This window comes from Vitis riparia, chromosome 5, assembly GCF_004353265.1.
Source record: "Vitis riparia cultivar Riparia Gloire de Montpellier isolate 1030 chromosome 5, EGFV_Vit.rip_1.0, whole genome shotgun sequence".
Lineage (NCBI taxonomy): Eukaryota > Viridiplantae > Streptophyta > Magnoliopsida > Vitales > Vitaceae > Vitis > Vitis riparia.
The window spans coordinates 16,985,589-17,004,252 of NC_048435.1; the positions used below are offsets into that span (position 1 = coordinate 16,985,589).

Sequence of the window (18,664 nt, forward strand, 5' to 3'; positions counted from 1 at the left end):
TTATTATTGCATTGAGATTTACACATTTTCAATATTAGGAGTTGAGATTGATCTTGATTTGATGATGTATTTGAGACATAGCCCTCTTATCAGCGATGGAGTTTGTTTTATCTTAGTGCATGGCCATTTCAAGCAATTTACACTAGGGCATTAACCATTTAATTGATTCTCATATATAGAGCACGTGGATCATGAGTTGTATGGATCATGTTGAGATGTATCCATTTTCAGCACTAGGAGTAGAGATTGATTTTGATCTATTGATGTACGCTATGACATGATGGTCCACTTAGCGGTTGTTGATTTGGATATGCTATCATAATATGAGACATAGCCACGATGGAGAGTAATTTTTGTTGGAGCTTAGCCACTCTATTGGATTCTTTACATCGAGGCATATCCATCTTTCAGAGGGTGATCAGATTTATTCATTATGTTGGAGCATTGGACAAGTAATATGGGGATTATTGGACTATTTCATCTTTGTCCTCATTGCATACTAGGGCATAGCTATATCAGAGGGCATCATTTCATTCTAAGGCATAGCCACCTTGATGGATGTTTGGCATTGAGATATGATAATTTGATAGAGGATTTTGATGGATCATGGAGTTTGATGACACTTCGAGTTCAGTATTCTTAGCATACTTGGTTAATCTATGGATACTAAGTAATAAACATGATGAACTATGGTCTTGATGAGCATTGAAAAGTAATTAAATAGATGAGTAAAGGTATGAGCATACCTAAGCAACGAGAAAAGCGCTTAATGGAAAATAGGGTTAGTGTGCAATGACCGGTACAAGATATATCATGTAGCAAGTTAAAATCAATATGCACTAATCAGGCATAACATTGGAACTAATAGTGTCATAAATGTTGGGCCCCGCCACTTCCCAATTTATTTTTGTATGAATTAATTTTATGAGTTCCATTTTCCTTATGATCATGGAAAAGGGTCTTAGGAATTTGGATGAATTCTATTATTTTTGGAATTATAGAATTTATTCATGTTTATTAAAAATTGAGAAAATCAACAAATTTAGCAAAAATCAAGAAAAACTATTAAAGATGCTTGCTGAGAGAAAATGGCAGCAAAAATGATTTAAAAGAGCTTTTATTAACTTTAAGATCACTAAAGAAGAATAAAAAGATAAAGAATTAAAACAGTTTGAAAACTAGATTTTTGAAAATCAATTTTTGAAAGCATGCAAGAGGAATTAAGAGATGAGTCACATCGCTTTAAAATAATGCACAGGAGGGATGGCCATGCAAGAGTGGGTCTAGGGTGCAACTGAGACTGCATAGTTAGTGATTACAACAGTTACTTCTTTCTGAACTTCTCCTCCCACTCTCTTTGTGTGCACCATCTCACAACCATTTGAAGCTGACCGAAATCAAAGGAGTCCCCAATACTAGGGTCCATTAGTTTGTGCAGTCTTGATTCTAATGCCATGAATGTTTGGGACATTCTACCAAATTCTTGTTGGCTTGTATCTTGCAGTCACAAACTCCAATAGCTCCACACCGTAACACACCACTTTTCTCACTGAGTTTTTGAGCGATCGCATATTCAGGATCCATGTAACTTAACACCATCCTCAAAACTCAAGTTGTCATGTCACTCATCACGAAGAACTGGCCATGCAAAGTAATTTCCAAATTGGTTGCCACATGATTTTTCCTCAAGATGTACACCAATCATATTACACGTGGCAAGATATTTATGTCCACTTTTCACACCACCGAGGACAAGTGAGTTCTACAAAGGATTGAACTTATTGTGCCTACTGTACATCACCCGAGTTAAGTAGTTGTGCACCTCCTTAGGCCCCAAAGAGTTCCTGTCATCCCACAAATTGCCATATTTCTGAGTCCCAAATCCACTGGTTCAATATGACATTGTAAAAGAATTGTGTTTTCTTCATATAGTTGTTATATATGTGTTAGATATTGTTTTGATCACAATATCTAAATTTCCATGGTACTAAGCACACAAGTTGAGAGATGAGGATCAAAAAATATAATGTCTGTGATTATATACATATTTTATCATCACTATTGGTTCTCTCTAATTAATTTTTTTCCTTACAAGTATAATAATTATTATTTTTAAATGCAAAGACAAAACACTTGAATATATATTGATGTGTCCACTAGGACTTCAAATGAACCAAACATGAACAATTTGGGATGGACATGCATATGTGCTCTTTCAGGCTAGTTCATCTACTAGCAATTCAAACTTAGGTCCTAGGCTTGAGTTTTTTTATGTAACTAATGAAGTTGAGCAACCATAGGCTTTGGGTTGGTAGGTTCCAGAACATTACATGCTTTCCCTTAATTTCCTCAATGAGTCCTTGAATGCATCCTACATGAAGTTCCTTGAATTCATAGTTGTTTATGTGGGAACAATTCAAGCTTATATTCTAGCTCTATGCTGGTTTATATGACATGATGAGCTTGAGCAACCACAGGCTTGGCTTAGTAGATTTGTGAACATTACACCCTTTCTTTGCTTAATTTCCTCCATGTGTGTACTACATATGAGCCCTTGGAATTTAAAGCTTTTATATGGGAGATGTGAATGCATATCACCTGTATCTTTCAAATATACCGACTTCACATGCATCCAAGGTCCCATTGAACAGTGGGTAGCCTAAGCTATGTCTTTTTAGGGAAGTTTGGTGGGTAGGTGGGGGATGGTGTTACAGAGCTGGCAGAGACAAGTTTGGTTGGTTTATGGAATTAAATAGTACTGGTTGGGATGCATTCCAAGGCATGACTTCCTTGGTTGTGGGAGATAAGAGAGTTAGAGCATAATTGGGAGTCGTTTTTTAAAAGCAATTTTTTTTCTTAAAAATAGAAAACCATTTACTCGAAAACACATTTGATAATTTTTTTTTTTTTTTTTACGAAAAAATAGTTTTTTGAGAATTTGTTCTAAAAGCAGGGTGTTTTCTAAAAACATATGATTGTTTTCACTTGTTTTAAAAATTAATCGTATAAATATGAAGAATGATTGAAAATAAAACAGTACAAATAAAAAACAAGTTGAGAACATTTTAAGTTTTTAAATAGATATTTGTTCTAGAAAATATTAGAAAAATGTTTTTAAAATTATTTTCAAAAACTATTTTTTGAGCACTGTTTTTAGAATCTCAAAAATAATTGCACCTCCTTTTTGTTAGGCGCTTGTTCTAATTGATTGTTTTCTTTATTATGTGCTATATCTAAGCACCATTAATTCATTTTTCAGATGAAAGTCCCTACCACCTAAAATTTGATCTATGAAGAATAAGATGTTTAGACACACCCATAACTGAACCCACGTAACATAGATGACATCCTTGTGAGAAAGCATGGTGATCTGTCACTTCTATCCTTAGAAAGGTTTTCAACTGCTATTGAGGGTTATAAGGTATTGAATTTGTTTGTTTTATAGAATCAGAGTTTTATGTTCTTGGCTGTCGTTTCTCTTCCAATTTTCCATGTAGACCAATTAATGGCACATGTTTAGTGAATTAATAATTTAGATCAACTTCAATTTACAAATCTTTGAATGTCAATCTTAGCTAAAAATAAAAATTTGGATCTTGCTTCATTCCTTCAAGACAAATTTTCTGTCTTTTTCTTTCCTTCTTTTTCCCTTTTCTTTTTAAACTTTTCTTTTTCTAAAGATTATTTTCTCAAGTGATGATTTAGTTCACTGCATTTTCCTCATTCCATCAACATCATTTTGGTGGTGGTGATGGTTGTAATGGTTGGAAAATGAATCGGCAAATGCCTAATATCCCTAATGCTTATTCAACAAGAAAATCCTCTTAGAATTTAGTCTTTGAATATGATTAGTTAAGTCTAAAAGCACATGTTTGAGAACTATTTGCTAAAAATGACATTTTCAATGGATCTTGCACTTAAAAGTCCATGCCAAATTTCATTCAACATTTTCATCTTCCTTTTGCATGTAGTAGAAGTGTTCTCTGAGCTGTTGTAAAAGGATGCCTAATTCTTTGAGAATAAGTTTCTTTAGATTCAATTTCAGGGATTCAGATCTAGAACTTCTACATGATATTCTCATGGCATCCCTCTGAAAATAGAGGAAATGGGAATTAAAAACGGGCAAAAGTGATTAAAATGTAAGTTTGAACTAGAGATTCAAGCTATTCAAGAGTCAAACATTGAGGCACTTGTTTAACTTCTGTCAGCGGTCAAGGATTGCCAAGATTTTAGTGCATTAGTCATTAACAAAAGTGGCTTTGACTCGGTAGCTTGTAAGGATAATCTGTCTTGTCTAACAGTGTCTAAGGTGTTTTCAGTTTTTTTTTTTTTTCCTTTCATTTTTAGTGGGTTTTTTATTTTATTTTTTGTTTTGTTTGTTCACAGTCCAATATATTTTCTTTGCACATGGGCTGCATCTCCTTCGGTATTGTTTTTATAAATTTGTATTTGCAAAAGTAGCCTAAAATGTTATTTTTATTGTTGCTTCTATATTTTAATTTTGATTATTCATTGGGAATTTATACATTGATGTTTAATGCTAACCAAGTTAACTTTCCAACAATATAATAACCTAAAGTTAAGGCATCAAACTGAGTAATGAAGGGGCTTCTCTTACTGCAGGCATTCTGGAGGAATTCTATTATCAACCTGCCTTTATCAGTGCAGTAGTCATAGGTCATGTGCTTTTTTTTTTTACAACTTGATATTGTTTTTCTTTGTTAGGGTCAGCCTCCAGTACTGCTCTGTGTTCCATCAAAACTTAGGGAAGTAGTATATATATATATGTGTGTTGGAGTGAAGAGCAGGGTCGCTGATGATGCCAAAAAACTTGGATAAGGAGCTCTGAATGGTGAATAAGTCCAATTAATTTTAGGTAGGACCACTATCATCGCCCGACTAGACCCATTCGATATACTTGCCATTATTGAGCTTGGATGTGTGGGGCTAGCCCACTCCTATATGCGACTAGTTCTTGAAAACTCGGGTAGGAATGCCATCAACAAAAAACCTATAAAGTTAGCAAAGATTAGAGATGAAACAAGTTAAATGTCATAAACTGAAAAAGGTGGGAACCTATTAAAGGGTTGCAAATGCAATTTGTTTTGGTCGGTAGGTTTTTGAGATTAGCAGAGAAAATAACACGTTGTGATAATAGTTAGTCCATCATTATATACGACCAATAGTATAAGTGAAAGACACATAAGAGCTTCAACTAGAATGCATGTTATATGTAATAAACTGTATAGAACTCTCAAACCCAGTGGTACTTAAGCTCCTAGCATCTGTTTCGACTGGGAATCTACAATAAAAAAACCTTCTACCAAATCATTGTTTCGTGTTGAAGGAATAGATTACATTTGGATTTGGGAGCATTGACAAGTCCCATATTACGTGTATATCAATATACTCTGGGTTCCATGGGCCTACAAACAAGAAATCATAGGTTTTGGAATAGAATACCAAAGGTAAGTTCCAAATGAAGTGTTCTAGTGTTCTTTGTTGTTATCATTGTTGGCCTTCTTTTCTTTCTTTCTGTTTTTTGTTTTTTCCTTCTTTATTATGAAGGTTAGGATTTCTTTCTTGAAACAGGTTTGCAGGAATGGCAAGGGGAAGGAGGTTGTGTCAGATAGGTTATGCATTTTAGAGGTGCAAATTATTGAAGTTTTTGGGATTTGACTCATCTTTGTAACACTATTATTTCCCTCATATCATTGTTATTTAGATGCATGCAATGTCAACAGTTTCAATATGAAATTCATGGTTGATAAAAGGCCCTCCCTTATACCGGCTGTGGATTTTAAAACCATCTCTCACATGACATGCACTCATGCCGTGGCACGACCTGTCGAGATAATCAATGGAAGGGATACTTGAATACATTTTAAGAAAATGGTTGTCTTACGCAATTTGATTTGTTCCAAAGGATTTTATAGGAATGGAAGCCTGGAATGGGATCAAACCATGGCTTAAATCCTCTGCTCCCTCTTTCCTACACCATTTACAAAGACATTGGTCTGTGGATGATGTGGGTCTTGTTCTCTAGATTGCCCAAAAGCTCAAAATCTAACTCAAAACAATTTACATTAGAAATCAACACCGGAATGAGTCTCTTCATGTTACACTTTGTTTTAGTCACACACTCATCTTACATAGAAAGCTGTCACAACCTTCCCTACAGAGTTACTCCCAGGTAGCATCAAATGCATGTGGAAGAACCCAACCCACATCCAAAAGTCTCCAGTGATGATTCAAAGGCCCACCCTGTTTACCATAAAGCAATTACAGTTAAGACTCTAGATATAGAAACCCTTGATAAGTTTGTTATGGTGGTAGTAGAAAGAGAAATAAAGTTGAACGAAATGAGCAGAGGCATGGTCGAGAACAATGTTTTTGGAACTGGATTATTTATTGAACTGAAAAAATTACGGGTTTATGGTTTAGTGGTCAAATCGGTCATTGAACCGAGTTTAAACCGGTGAGGTCATAAATATATAATTTATATATTAAAAAATAAATTAAAAAATTTTAATATAAAGAAATTAAAAAATAATAATATTTATTTTTCACCTTTGATATTATTAAACTTAAATCATGAATAAATATAAATGTATTAATATTTTAATTTTTTTAAATAAAATATGTATAATCTTTAAATGTGAAGAAATATATTAAAATAGAAGAAAATTCTTTTATTTATATTATATTATTTTCTTATATTAAAAAATTTAAAATAATTATGTTGATTTAGTTTATTTTGAAATTTTAAATAACAACCATTAGTAGTAAAGTGGTCATAGTCCTGACATGTGAATTTTATGGATTTTTTAAAACTCATCCCACATAGGAAGTTGATAAGGATGAGAATGTCTTTAACTGTCCATTTCATGATATAATAAGCATGCAAGAAGGCTCAAGACAGAGCCTTGTCCTGGTCTTATCAATTGGGCTGGGCTTCCACCCAACCTTTTGTTGAGAAGTAAAAAAGGTCAACCTAGAACCAATGGTTCAAAACTAGTTCAATGTGTACCTCAGCCCAAAGGCTATGGACTGAACCGAACCAAGCTTTGGTCAATGGTTGGACCAATCAAACTAGTTGGTCCAGTCGGAACTTTGTATACTTTCTCAAAGGTAGGGCCGCTTTGGGTATTTGCAAGTATTGTCTCATCTAAAACTAATGGTTAGAAACTCAATAAATAACTTGACTCTCTTTTGTATATATTATTTTTTGAAAACTATACTTGCACCTAAATCAAAATATATCATCATCAATTATACAATATCATATATATATATATATATATATATATATATATATATACATATTTAATTGGACTTCTTATTATCTTAATATCGTATATTTATAGTTCATTTAATTGTGTGATTTAAAAATAGTTTTTAGTTATTAAAAATAAAAAATTGTTTTTAATATCATTTGACGGTTGTTCTCTGAAAATGATTTTTAAAAATAAAATGAAATAAAGAACAATTTTTAGGAAACAAATAAAGTTATTTTCATAAATTTTAAAAAATAAAAATAAAATATGAGTCCGTTTAATCATGTTTTTTAAAATTTGTTTTTAAGTTAAAGAATAAAAAATAGTTTTTAAAAACAAATTTAAAAAACACGGTAAAAAAAGACTGTTATACTCTCATTCAAATGATCAAGATTTTGACTTCAGTTTCATATGTTGGTATATTAAAATTTTTCTATATTAAACAATTTGGATATGAATCATATGATTGTTGTAAATCAACCAAGGTGAATACCCCAATTTCATATATACTGGAATATTTCTTGTTATAACTCAACCAAGGGTGAATACCCCAATTTCATATATACTGGAATATTTCTTGTTATAACTCAACCAAGATGAATACCCTAATTTATATATATACTGGAATATTCTTGTTAAAATCAACTAAGATGAATACCCTAATTTCATCTATACTGGAATCTCCTGATTAAAAAAATGAGTAGAAAAATAATAGCGGAAACATACCTGAATCCATTGAAAGAGAAACCTTATAGGAAGAAAACCCTTTGAGATGGTCTTCCAATTCTGCCCACTAGATTCTGTGTCAATTTCTCTCTGAGAGGATTTTCGGAAATTGGAATGCGTAGTGGTAGAATGGGGACCATAACCCTATTTATAAACTGCTAGGGCAGTTTTAATTTTATCACAATTATATTTCTGCCCCTCATAGAAATAATAATTATCTAATAGTATCTACACAATAATCTCATGACAATTATACCCTTAAGCCAATTAATCAATTATTAATTAGATCACTATATTTAGGCTTAATTAAATGATAGCACACACATTTTAATTATTTACATGTGTGGCCCAAATTATAGATTAATTACAAAAATTAATCTAACAATGATACTATAAGTTGGTGCAATGAATGTTTCCTGAAAAACAAGAAAGGAAGAAGGGGGGAAGCCCGGAAAGGTGCGGTGGTGGGTGTGATGAGAAAAGCGATGATATGATATAATTTTTTGTATTGCATCAAAGTTTTCAATAAAGTTTTAAGCAACCATGAAAGTTGTTCATCATGTACCTGACACTTTGGACCGACGACATGATGGTACCTTTTTGACTTCTATTTCATGTCACGTGCCTCGAATAATGTTAAAAAGAAAAAAAATTAAATATATACATATTTTATATTATTCCATAAAGTTGCGTTGAAACTTGAAAATATCAATATATGTTATTTAAATTATTCCTTATTTTATATTTTTCTAAAACTCAATAAATAATTTTTTGTAATGGTATTTCTCAAAAAGTTTAAACTCCTTAATTTCAAATATTATTTTTCTAACCATAAATCATATTTGAAATAAATATTTTAAAAATGATAGTTTGATTTATCATTTAAATGTAAGTGTTTTATATAAATTATTTTAAATTAACATAAAAACTTTTTAGTTATTATTTGTTAGAATTTTCATATTCTTTCCAAAGAGTATAAAGTTCGTGTTATTAATTGTATTTTTTTTTCTTATTATTGTGCTTTTTATATAATATTTTTTTTTAATTGGATGAATAAAAAAATTATTTAAATATAAAATCTTATAAAAAAGAAATAAAAATTTATTAAACAACAAATATGAATTTTTTGCTTTTATATTCTTTATTATTTAAAGTTTGTTTATATAGTTATTGCACCAACATTGGCCTCACGATGGATTGAGCAAAACATTTTCAATAACCACTCAATTAATATAAAGGAAAAAGAAATCTAAAGAAGAGACAAGAGAAAAGACTGGAGCACATCCTCTCCACCACAAAACTAATAAGCATCTTATTCAAACATAAGTTTGTCTTATCCTATCCAACGTCATCATCCAACCAAGGAAATGCATTATTATTATTTTTTTTATTTTTATTAAAAAAAATAGAAATTAAAGAAGAGAGAAGGGAAAGGACATATGCAACCCCCTCCACCACACAACCTTGCCGTGAATAGGGATGGCAATGGGACAGGTGATTTCGGGTACCCGCCCCGCCCCGTCCCATTAGGGACGGGATATTATTTTCCTAAACGGGTATGGGACGAGTTTGGGATTTTTTTTGAAACTCGGGGCGGGTTCGGGTATTGCTCCGCCCCGACCCGCCCCGCCCCGATTATATATAAAATTAAAATTAAAATTAAATTTAATTTAAAATTTAAAATTATTTTAATTTAATTTTTATTTTATTATTTTTAATATATAGATAATAATAAATTATTTTTAATAAAATAAGTTATAAAAAATATAATAATTTAATTATTTATAAAATATATTTATTTTAATATAATTAAAAATTTTAAAAGTAATTTTAAAAAAATTAAAATTAAATAAAAAGTTAAATGGGGTGGGTATGGGAATGTAGCATACCCGCCCGCCCCGCCCCGCCCCGTTTAATTTTTTAAATGGGACGGGGATGAGAATTGCTTTAAATAAACGGGGCGGGGTTGGGAGGGGGGCACTCCGCCTCGAACCCGCCCCATTGCCATCCCTAGCCGTGAAGGGTGGTTTTCCCAAAACAGACCGTAAACGGAGCTGACAGCCAAAACTGTCATAGCATGGATGTCATTGTACTTACATGGCATGGATGTCATCATATGCGTCATGGAAATTTAGTCTTATTTCATTTTTATTTATTTTACTCCTTTATAAAATAAAAAAAATTTGATTAAAAAAATTAAAATTTTAGCTGACAGAGAATTTAAAAATGTATATAACACACCATTAATAATATTAATATATAACATTATTCAATATAAATAAAATGCTTTTATATATTTAATAGCATAATGCAATGTTTTTTATTTATAAATTCTAAATATTTTAAACACAAATGTTATTATCAAAGAAATAAAAAAAAAAATTAATTACTAAATTTTCATTTATACACTTCATTTTGTCTAGTTTCGAAAATAGAAAATAATAACAACTTTACTTTTAAAACTTTACATTAAAAAGCTAATGATTTTTTAAAACTATTTTAAAAAATAAAGGTATTCATAAAAAATTAATATCTTAAATTTAAAATTTTTTGAAAGTTATTTTAAAAAATATAAACTTGGTCTACACTTTTTGTACAAGAGGATTTTTTTTTTAGAAGTTCTTACTATTTTTTTTTAATTTAAAAAAAACACCAAGAAGTATGTTCAAATGGACATGAAATTATAAATTATCAAATGATTTTCAAATAGGACTAAACATGAGAAAGATTTTCTATATATATATAAATATTTTATAACATGAATTCAATATATTTTTTATTTAAAAAAAAAATGGATGTTGAGATGTAATAAAATTTCTATAATATTTTTTTATTCCTTTTATAAATTAAATATAAACATGCAATAAAATATTATGTTGGATTTAATATCTAAAATACCATTATCACTTTAGATATAATATATCAAGATTTGATTATGTTATGTCTTATTTTGTCCTGTTCAACCAATCAAACTTAAATTACCTTATTTAATGTTTTTATCCATCAATTAAATGCAGCCTCCATATCTTGCACATGAATAGGCAAAATGGAACTAATTAGGCCACGTCATATATGTAATTTAAGTTTTATCATGTTTTACACGTGGTCTTTAACTTTGTACCTCAAATATGATTTTAATACTTTGTACCTTGACCTCATTCTTATTTCAATGCTCTAAATTTTATCATAAACTTTGAATGACAGCTTGGATTTGAACTTCAATAGGTGTTAATTTGGTACCTTAGACTTTTTCGGACCTTAAAAACATAAAAGAAAAATAAAATTTTAAGAAAAATGATACTTTGATCTTAATTTGAAGAAAAAGAATAAAATTGAAAGAGACAAAAAAAATTAAAATATGAAGAAGGAAAATAGGAAAATGAAATTTATTATCATTTTTTGTTTGGTCTTTTATTTCCTCATTTTTTGTTTGACCATTCTAGATCTTCATATTTTAATTTTTTTTTTATGAAAAAATTAATAAATCCTATCATATTTGACTCAATGGTGTTATCCGTACTTTTCAACATGGGTTGGCAAAATATATTACGGACTTTTAACATAGAAATTAAAGACTATACTTTGCTCTGAAAATATTAAATAAAGGAAAAAATTGTTAAAAAAATTATTTTATTGTATTTGGCTTTATTATGAAATTAATATAATTTTAAATTATTTAATTTATATATAAATAAAAAATAAGTAAAATATGTTTAAAGTAATATATAAAAATAATTTATTTATTTTTATTTTTATTTTTCATTTTTTTTCTTGCATTGTTTTCAATTTATTTTAGATAAAAGAAAAAATAAAGAAAGAAGAGATAAGGAAAGGGAAAGTACATATGCACTTTCTCTCCACAAAGGATGAAAATATCAGTAATTATGAATATATCAATATTTCGATTTTACGGATATATTAAAAATATCGGTGAATATTTTTTTTTTTACAAACATCAGTGAAACGAAAATTATTTAAAATTCATAAGAATGCTTGAAAAAACTCCAAAAATTAATAAAATAAGTAAGAATACATATTTTTAAGTTATATTTATAAGTGTAATTGATATAAATATGATCAAGAAGAAAAATATCGGTAGATAAAGATATATCGATAGATTCGATATTTGAATTTTAAGAATAATAAATATAAATTTTGGAAGTGTATAAAGTTAGAATTGAGTTAAGAAATATTTGATTTTATTGAATAAAAACAATTTATACATAAATATAATACATAAGACATTATAATAATCTTAGTATCAAATGAAGATCCATGTGGTTTTATTATATTATTAGATGAAAGGAGCCTATGTTGTTGAAGACAATATTTATTTTAAAAATTTTAAAATACTTTTATTAAAACATATTTTATTATATTTTAAATAAAAAATTAATTTAATTTATATAAAATATTTTATTTGAGATTTAATTTATAAAGTTTTATTAAAAATATATAGTAACAATTTTTTCTATTAATATTAATTTATTTAAATAATTAAAATTATTAATAATTTATCTTATCAAATTAATTTTAATTTATAAAATATCATCGATAAAAAAGTCCAAATTTCGTAGTGGTTTAATCAAAATAAAGATAGGTAATTAATAATTATTTATATAGAGGGTGGAAAATTATTCATGATTTGTTTCTTTTTAAATCTCTACTAAATCTAAAATTCAAAAGTGCCACTCACTTCTCTCACCCAGGCATCAAGAAGCAAGTTGCCTTCCAGACGAGAGAATCCCTAAAAAGGCCCTATTTTCCTCTGCCACTCTCAATCCTCGCAGGTACCAATCTAATATGTTATTATTATTTTTTTGCAACCCCCGTTTGATTCCCAAGAAAATCCATCCCCATTCGATTTCCGGGAAAATTCATCCTCGTTTGATTTCCGAGAAAATCCATGCAAAACCCCCAAGGAAAACCAAAAACATTGCCTTTTTTTTTTTGGCTCCCTGTGTGTTTCTGGATCTGTTCTAGGGGTCTTTTTGCTTTTGTGATTCGATTTAAATTTCATGAATCCTAAATCCACGATTTTTGAGCCAGGCTGAAAAACACAACCTTTGCCTGCAAATCATGATCAGATTTCGACTATAATCGGTGACGAATATTGTGTCGGAGCCGGTCGATAAGCGATATTTCTCCGAAATATCGCCGGAATTTTTCGAAATTTCAATCCTTGCTCTCCACCACACACTTCACGGTAGAGGGGACCACCACCTTCTAAGCTATACCTAAGAGGCACCTTATTTAATGGCAAATCTAATGAATAAAATTTTAGATCATCTCTGTAAGACTTCTTTCACTTATCTCAACGATTCTTTGAAGTGCTTTGTTATTTTTTAACTTCTATCTTCCTTGCAGTTGTAGAAAACACGTCTTCTTTGGATTATCATCTGGTATCATAGTCAAGTTGATCAGATGGTTATCTCAATCCAACCTACCATCCCACTTTTTCAAGGAAATGGATATGATAGTTGGAGCATAAAGATGAGGACTCTTTTTATCTCCGAAGATCTGTGGGAGCTTGTGGATAAGGGTTATGTAGAAGAGGAAATTCCAGGGGATGCTATGAGAGATGTACGAAAGAATGATGCCAAGGCATTGTTTTTTATTCAACAAGCAATCACAGAGAGTATTTTTCCTCAAATTTCAAAGGCAACAAAGTCTAAGGAAGCATGGGACACTTTGCAAACAAAATATCAAAGCACAAGCCTGGTATTAGTTACAATGTATTGAATTTTTAGATTCAGTCAAATAAAGTAAAATATCTATGTTTCCAACTAATTCGTAAGATTAGAATGTGTTGTTCTAAGAAGGGTTCTGACTACAGCTTTATATTAATGGGTTGTTGGATAATTTATTTAGGAGTTTATTTGAGTTTGGTTGCTTATTTAACGGCAAGTGTTCAACTCAATTAGATTTCTGATCTTTCATCTTGAACTTTTTTTAAGTGCTTTATTATTTTTTAACTTCTCTATGGTAGGAAGGCATCTTTTTCTTATTATTGTAAATGATATAATGACATCATAGATCATATATCAGATCACTTCACTTTAGTTGAATTCGCTTTTATTTGGGAGGATTGAAAGACCTAATGAATACTTAGGTTATATTTGGTTCCCAAAAGTAGGAAGAAAACAATAAAATAAAATATTAAACAAAATTATTTTTTCATGTATGGTTTTATTAAGAAAAAATTAAACATAATTAAAATTAATTAAAAAATTATTTATTTTTAAATTATTTAACCTTTATACAAAATAGTTGAAATAACTTAAACGAGTTTGAAGCAATGTAGAAATATAATTAATTAATTTTCAAAGTATTTTTTATTTTCAATTGTTTCTTCTACTTTTCTTCTTTTCTTTACATTTTCCCTCAAATTTCTTGGGTGCTTCTAACAACAGTGCAGAATTGCTGAATTAACTCGGGTTTTGATTTGAATTAGGTTGCAGCTCACGATGGAGATGGCAGCCAAACTGACATCCCAGTCATGGATGACTCTGTGTATAAGGCAGCAGCGAAGGGCGACATTGAAGTTCTGAAGACAATTCCAGAGTCCGAATTTCATGCCCAATTAACCCCAAAGCATAACACGATACTCCACATCGCAAGTGAATTCGGTCAAACAGAGTGTGTGAAATGGATCCTTACGTTGCCTGCATGTTCATCTCTACTGCGATGCCCTAATCTGAACAGGGACACTCCGCTTCACCTTGCAGCAAGGGAAGGGCATTTGAAGATGTGGTGGAGTCATTGATTAAGAAGGACCCCGGGTTTAACTATGGTGCTAATGATTCAGGTATCACTCCTCTTTACATGGCTGCGGAGAGAGGATTTACAGGCTTGGTGAAACTAATCATAGACCAAAGTAGAACTTCACCCTCTTACAATGGCTTAATGGGTAGAACGGCCTTGCACGCTGCTGTATTATGCAATGATGAAGGTAGTATGCTCACAATACTAACGATAATGTTATTTTCATATATGTAGATTAAAAGGGAACATGCATGCCTTCATTTATTCTGTTCATTTGCTTAATTTTCTTAAACTTTTTTCCTTTATCTATTAATCAGCAATGACAAATAAGATACTGGAATGGAAGCCAGACCTCACCAAAGAAGTAGATAAGAATGGGTGGTCTCCACTTCACTATGCTGCAGAGAGAGGTTGTGATCTGAAAATAGTGGAGCTATTGCTAAATAAGTCAGAAAAGAGTGTACCCTACCTTAGGAGCAAAGATGGGAAGAAGACTGCCCTTCATATTGCATATTTCCACCATCATACAGAAATAGTAGAGAAGATCCTATCTCACTCTCCTGGTTGTCGGGAGCAGGTCGATGATAAGGGCAATAATATTTTTCACTTTGCCATGATGAAAAAGGGAGATGATGATTTTAAACCTAGTAATTACGTCAATAAATGGTTAGACTCGAGAGGACTATTAAATGAGAAAAATGCCCAAGGAAACACACCCATCCACCTGCTCTCTCTTAATCAAATTTCAGATTCTTGGTTTGTATGGAATGAAAAAGTGGATAAGAAGGCGTACAACAATCAAGACTTGACAGCTTATGACATAATTTTGAGGGCGGACATTTCCGAGAAAAAGGTAAGGCTCGCACATAACTTCAATTATATGTTTATTGGCAAATGCTTACCACGTTTCTCATTTCTTTGAGCTTTGTTATGTTTTGTTATTTTTGCTATGTTTGGATTCCTTCAACCTAAGCATTAGCTAGTTATTTATTTATTTTTTTTGTCTCCAAAGTTTCAAGATGGGATAATAGAGAAAAGGAAAAGAAAGAAATAGAGGAAAAAAAATTACAAAATGTTTATTGCTTTTCATTGTTTATTGAGAAATTAAGCAGAAGAAATTTAAATTTAAGAGGAATGTACTTAGCATAAACCTTTTTTTCTTAAAAAAAAAAAAGGAAATGGGAAGAAAAATTGTTAGTGTCTTTTATTTAGTAATTTTTTTCTTATCATTTTTTCACTTGTATCCAAATGTTGAAAAATAAAAAAATAAAAGAAAACCATTTTTATTAAAAAAAATTTCCATTACTTTCCAAAATCAAATGTAGTTTAAGATTAATTTGAGGAAAAGAAAAGGAAAAAAAGAAGAAAATAAAAAGAAAACAACAATTTATAAAATTTTCTTTCATTTTATTGCTCATAAAAAAGTCGGAAAAAAAATTAAATTATTGAGAAATGCAGTCTTTCCAAGCTTTTTACACTTTTTCTAAGGAAAATATTTTATTTTTTCTATATATATATATTTTACATTTTCATGAATTTCAGATTATATTTGGTTCATGAAAAACATGAAGGCAATGTTTATTTCATTGATTTTTGTTTTTTTTTTAATTTTCTTCTCTTAACATTTTTCCTTATGGTTTCTTTTAGAAATAAACATAGCCTTATCATTTGTTTTCACTTTTTCTTTTTTATGACTAAGATAGTTTTAAGGATTCTCATGAACCAAACATAACATCAAGAAAACATTTTTTTCTTTTCCACATTTTAATTATTTTTATCACATTTTAAAGCAGTAGAAGGTGAATAGGATGAAGAGTTAATAAAAAATGGATTCATCAGTTGAATTAAATTTAAATGTTATTCACATCTGATTTCAGGAAAATATCCAAGTTGCCTTCGAGTATGTTATGACTGAAAGTCATTCTTCGGTTAGGGAGAAGGAAACTAAGAGACGGGAGAGAAAGAAAGAAAGGAAAGAATACATCTCTCAATTACAAAAACAAGGGGAAACCCATTTGATAGTTTCTGCGCTTATAACAACAGTAACTTTTGCTGCGGGTTTCACCTTGCCCGGTGGTTACAAAGAGGATGATGGCCAGGCAATTTTATCAAAGAAAGCAGCCTTTAGAGCATTTGTTGTGACGGATACCATAGCCATGGTATCTTCACTATGCGCCGTATTGCTTCACTTTTTTATGACCATGCGCCAACGTGGGGAGTACCTTGAAAAACACTTACTTTGGGCCTTTAATTTGACCATGGTTGGGATGGGAGCAATGGCCATCGCTTTCGCAACCGGCTCGTACGCTGTTTTACCGCATTCCTCGGGCCTTTCATTTCTCACTTGCATCCTCTGCTCTTGCTTTTTCCTCTCCATTGCAGTTGAATATTGTTTATTTTGGAGAGGTACGATTTCGGAATTCATAATCAAAATAATCCACAAAATCCTCCTTGCTTCTGAAAGAAAAGAAAAGAAAATGCAGACGCGTAGATGAGGGCTCCCGAATCGATCTTAGTCTTTATAATCCACTATTTCTTGGGTTGGATCAAAAGACTTTTTCGGGCTAAGCAATATATCAGATTAGTCAATGGATACAATTGTGAATATGAATAATGTTAGTGTTTATTGTAAATTTGGATGCAATTGATTCATTGAGATTAATATAATCAAAACTAGTTTTACAAACGATTTTGATAAATTTATATTAATGAAATCATTTTTTTTATAAACTGTTTTTGTCATTGAATTAAAATTATTTTTGTATAAATTATATTTGATGCATTCATTTTTTTATCCATGGATATCATTGTATAAGATTGGCAGTCAGAACTTGAATCAATTCTTATAAAATTGATACTACTAAAGTTAGAATTGATTATTATTTTTAAAATTGAGATTAAAGAATTAAAACTTTATTGTATAAATTATTTTTTATAAAATTTGAAGTGTTGTCTTGGATCATAACAAAAGACTTTTTTGGGTTTACCGGGTGACTAACACTTGAATTGAGATTACCATATCATTGCGCAGGTAGGGATTTGAAACATGAACCTCATGATGGAAAAGTAAGAGATAAGCCACCGCGCAATATATCACATATCACATTAGTAAATATTTCTGTATAATCCTATAATGGTTTTTTTTTCCAACGTTTATTTTTATAATAATAGGTATGAAATAATATAAATTGATTTTTTAAATTTTAAAATAATAAAATATATGGATATATAGTTAAAATTAAATATTATAATTTTCTTTTTACCTTAAATATCTTCAAACTTAAATATTATACATATTATATTTAATAAAATTTAAAACATTAATATATTTATACTTATTTTTATGATTCAATTTAACATATTAAATATAAAAAATAAAATATTATTAAATTTTTAATTGTTTATTTTAAATTTTATATAATATATAAATTATATATTTATGATATAATTGATTTGATTATTTGTCAATCATGGATTTGAAATAGTGTCTTTTCCAATTTAATAACTGGTTCCATTCTAAAACCATTATTAACATTTTTTTACGAGACAATTGTGAGTTCAAAAATTAATTTTTGGTTCATATAAGTTGCATAATTGATAGAGATGATATAAAATATGAAGAGACCAATATACCATTCAAAACTATTTTCTACCATAATGTTTGATAAACCTTTTTGTCTTAATTTTCTTTTAATAATTATTATGAAAATTTATTATTTTTAGAAAACTGATTTTTTTAAAAGAATATATTCTAAAAATATGTCATTTAAAAAAAAAAAATTTAATCTTATTTTCTCTTTAAAAAAAAGGATATGATTTTACCTACTAACAAAATTATTTAATAAATATAATGTTTAAAATAAAATATATTGAAATACAATCATGAGGTAGATGAA

General features: G+C 29.8%; 2 protein-coding genes across 4 annotated transcripts; both read left to right on the forward strand.

The window, feature by feature from the left end:
• The first annotated feature begins 12,705 nt into the window (after positions 1-12,705).
• Positions 12,706-17,424, forward strand: LOC117913879 (ankyrin repeat-containing protein ITN1-like). Of its 3 annotated transcripts, none has more exons than XM_034828977.1 (5): positions 12,706-12,793; positions 13,371-13,724; positions 14,458-14,955; positions 15,086-15,621; positions 16,646-17,424. In XM_034828977.1, the coding sequence occupies exons 3-5, from the start codon at positions 14,829-14,831 to the stop codon at positions 17,261-17,263; spliced, it is 1,281 nt and encodes a 426-aa protein (XP_034684868.1). In that variant the 5' UTR covers positions 12,706-12,793; positions 13,371-13,724; positions 14,458-14,828; the 3' UTR covers positions 17,264-17,424. The 3 variants fall into 3 exon arrangements, with proteins under 3 accessions (XP_034684868.1, XP_034684866.1, XP_034684865.1); XM_034828975.1 differs by lacking the exon at positions 12,706-12,793 and adding an exon at positions 13,084-13,296; XM_034828974.1 differs by lacking the exon at positions 12,706-12,793 and having other exon boundaries at positions 13,328-13,724.
• Positions 13,497-14,769, forward strand: LOC117915213 (arf-GAP with ANK repeat and PH domain-containing protein cnt-1-like). The gene is made up of 2 exons (XM_034830778.1): positions 13,497-13,607; positions 14,458-14,769. The coding sequence occupies exons 1-2, from the start codon at positions 13,497-13,499 to the stop codon at positions 14,767-14,769; spliced, it is 423 nt and encodes a 140-aa protein (XP_034686669.1).
• Positions 17,425-18,664: the final 1,240 nt, after the last annotated feature.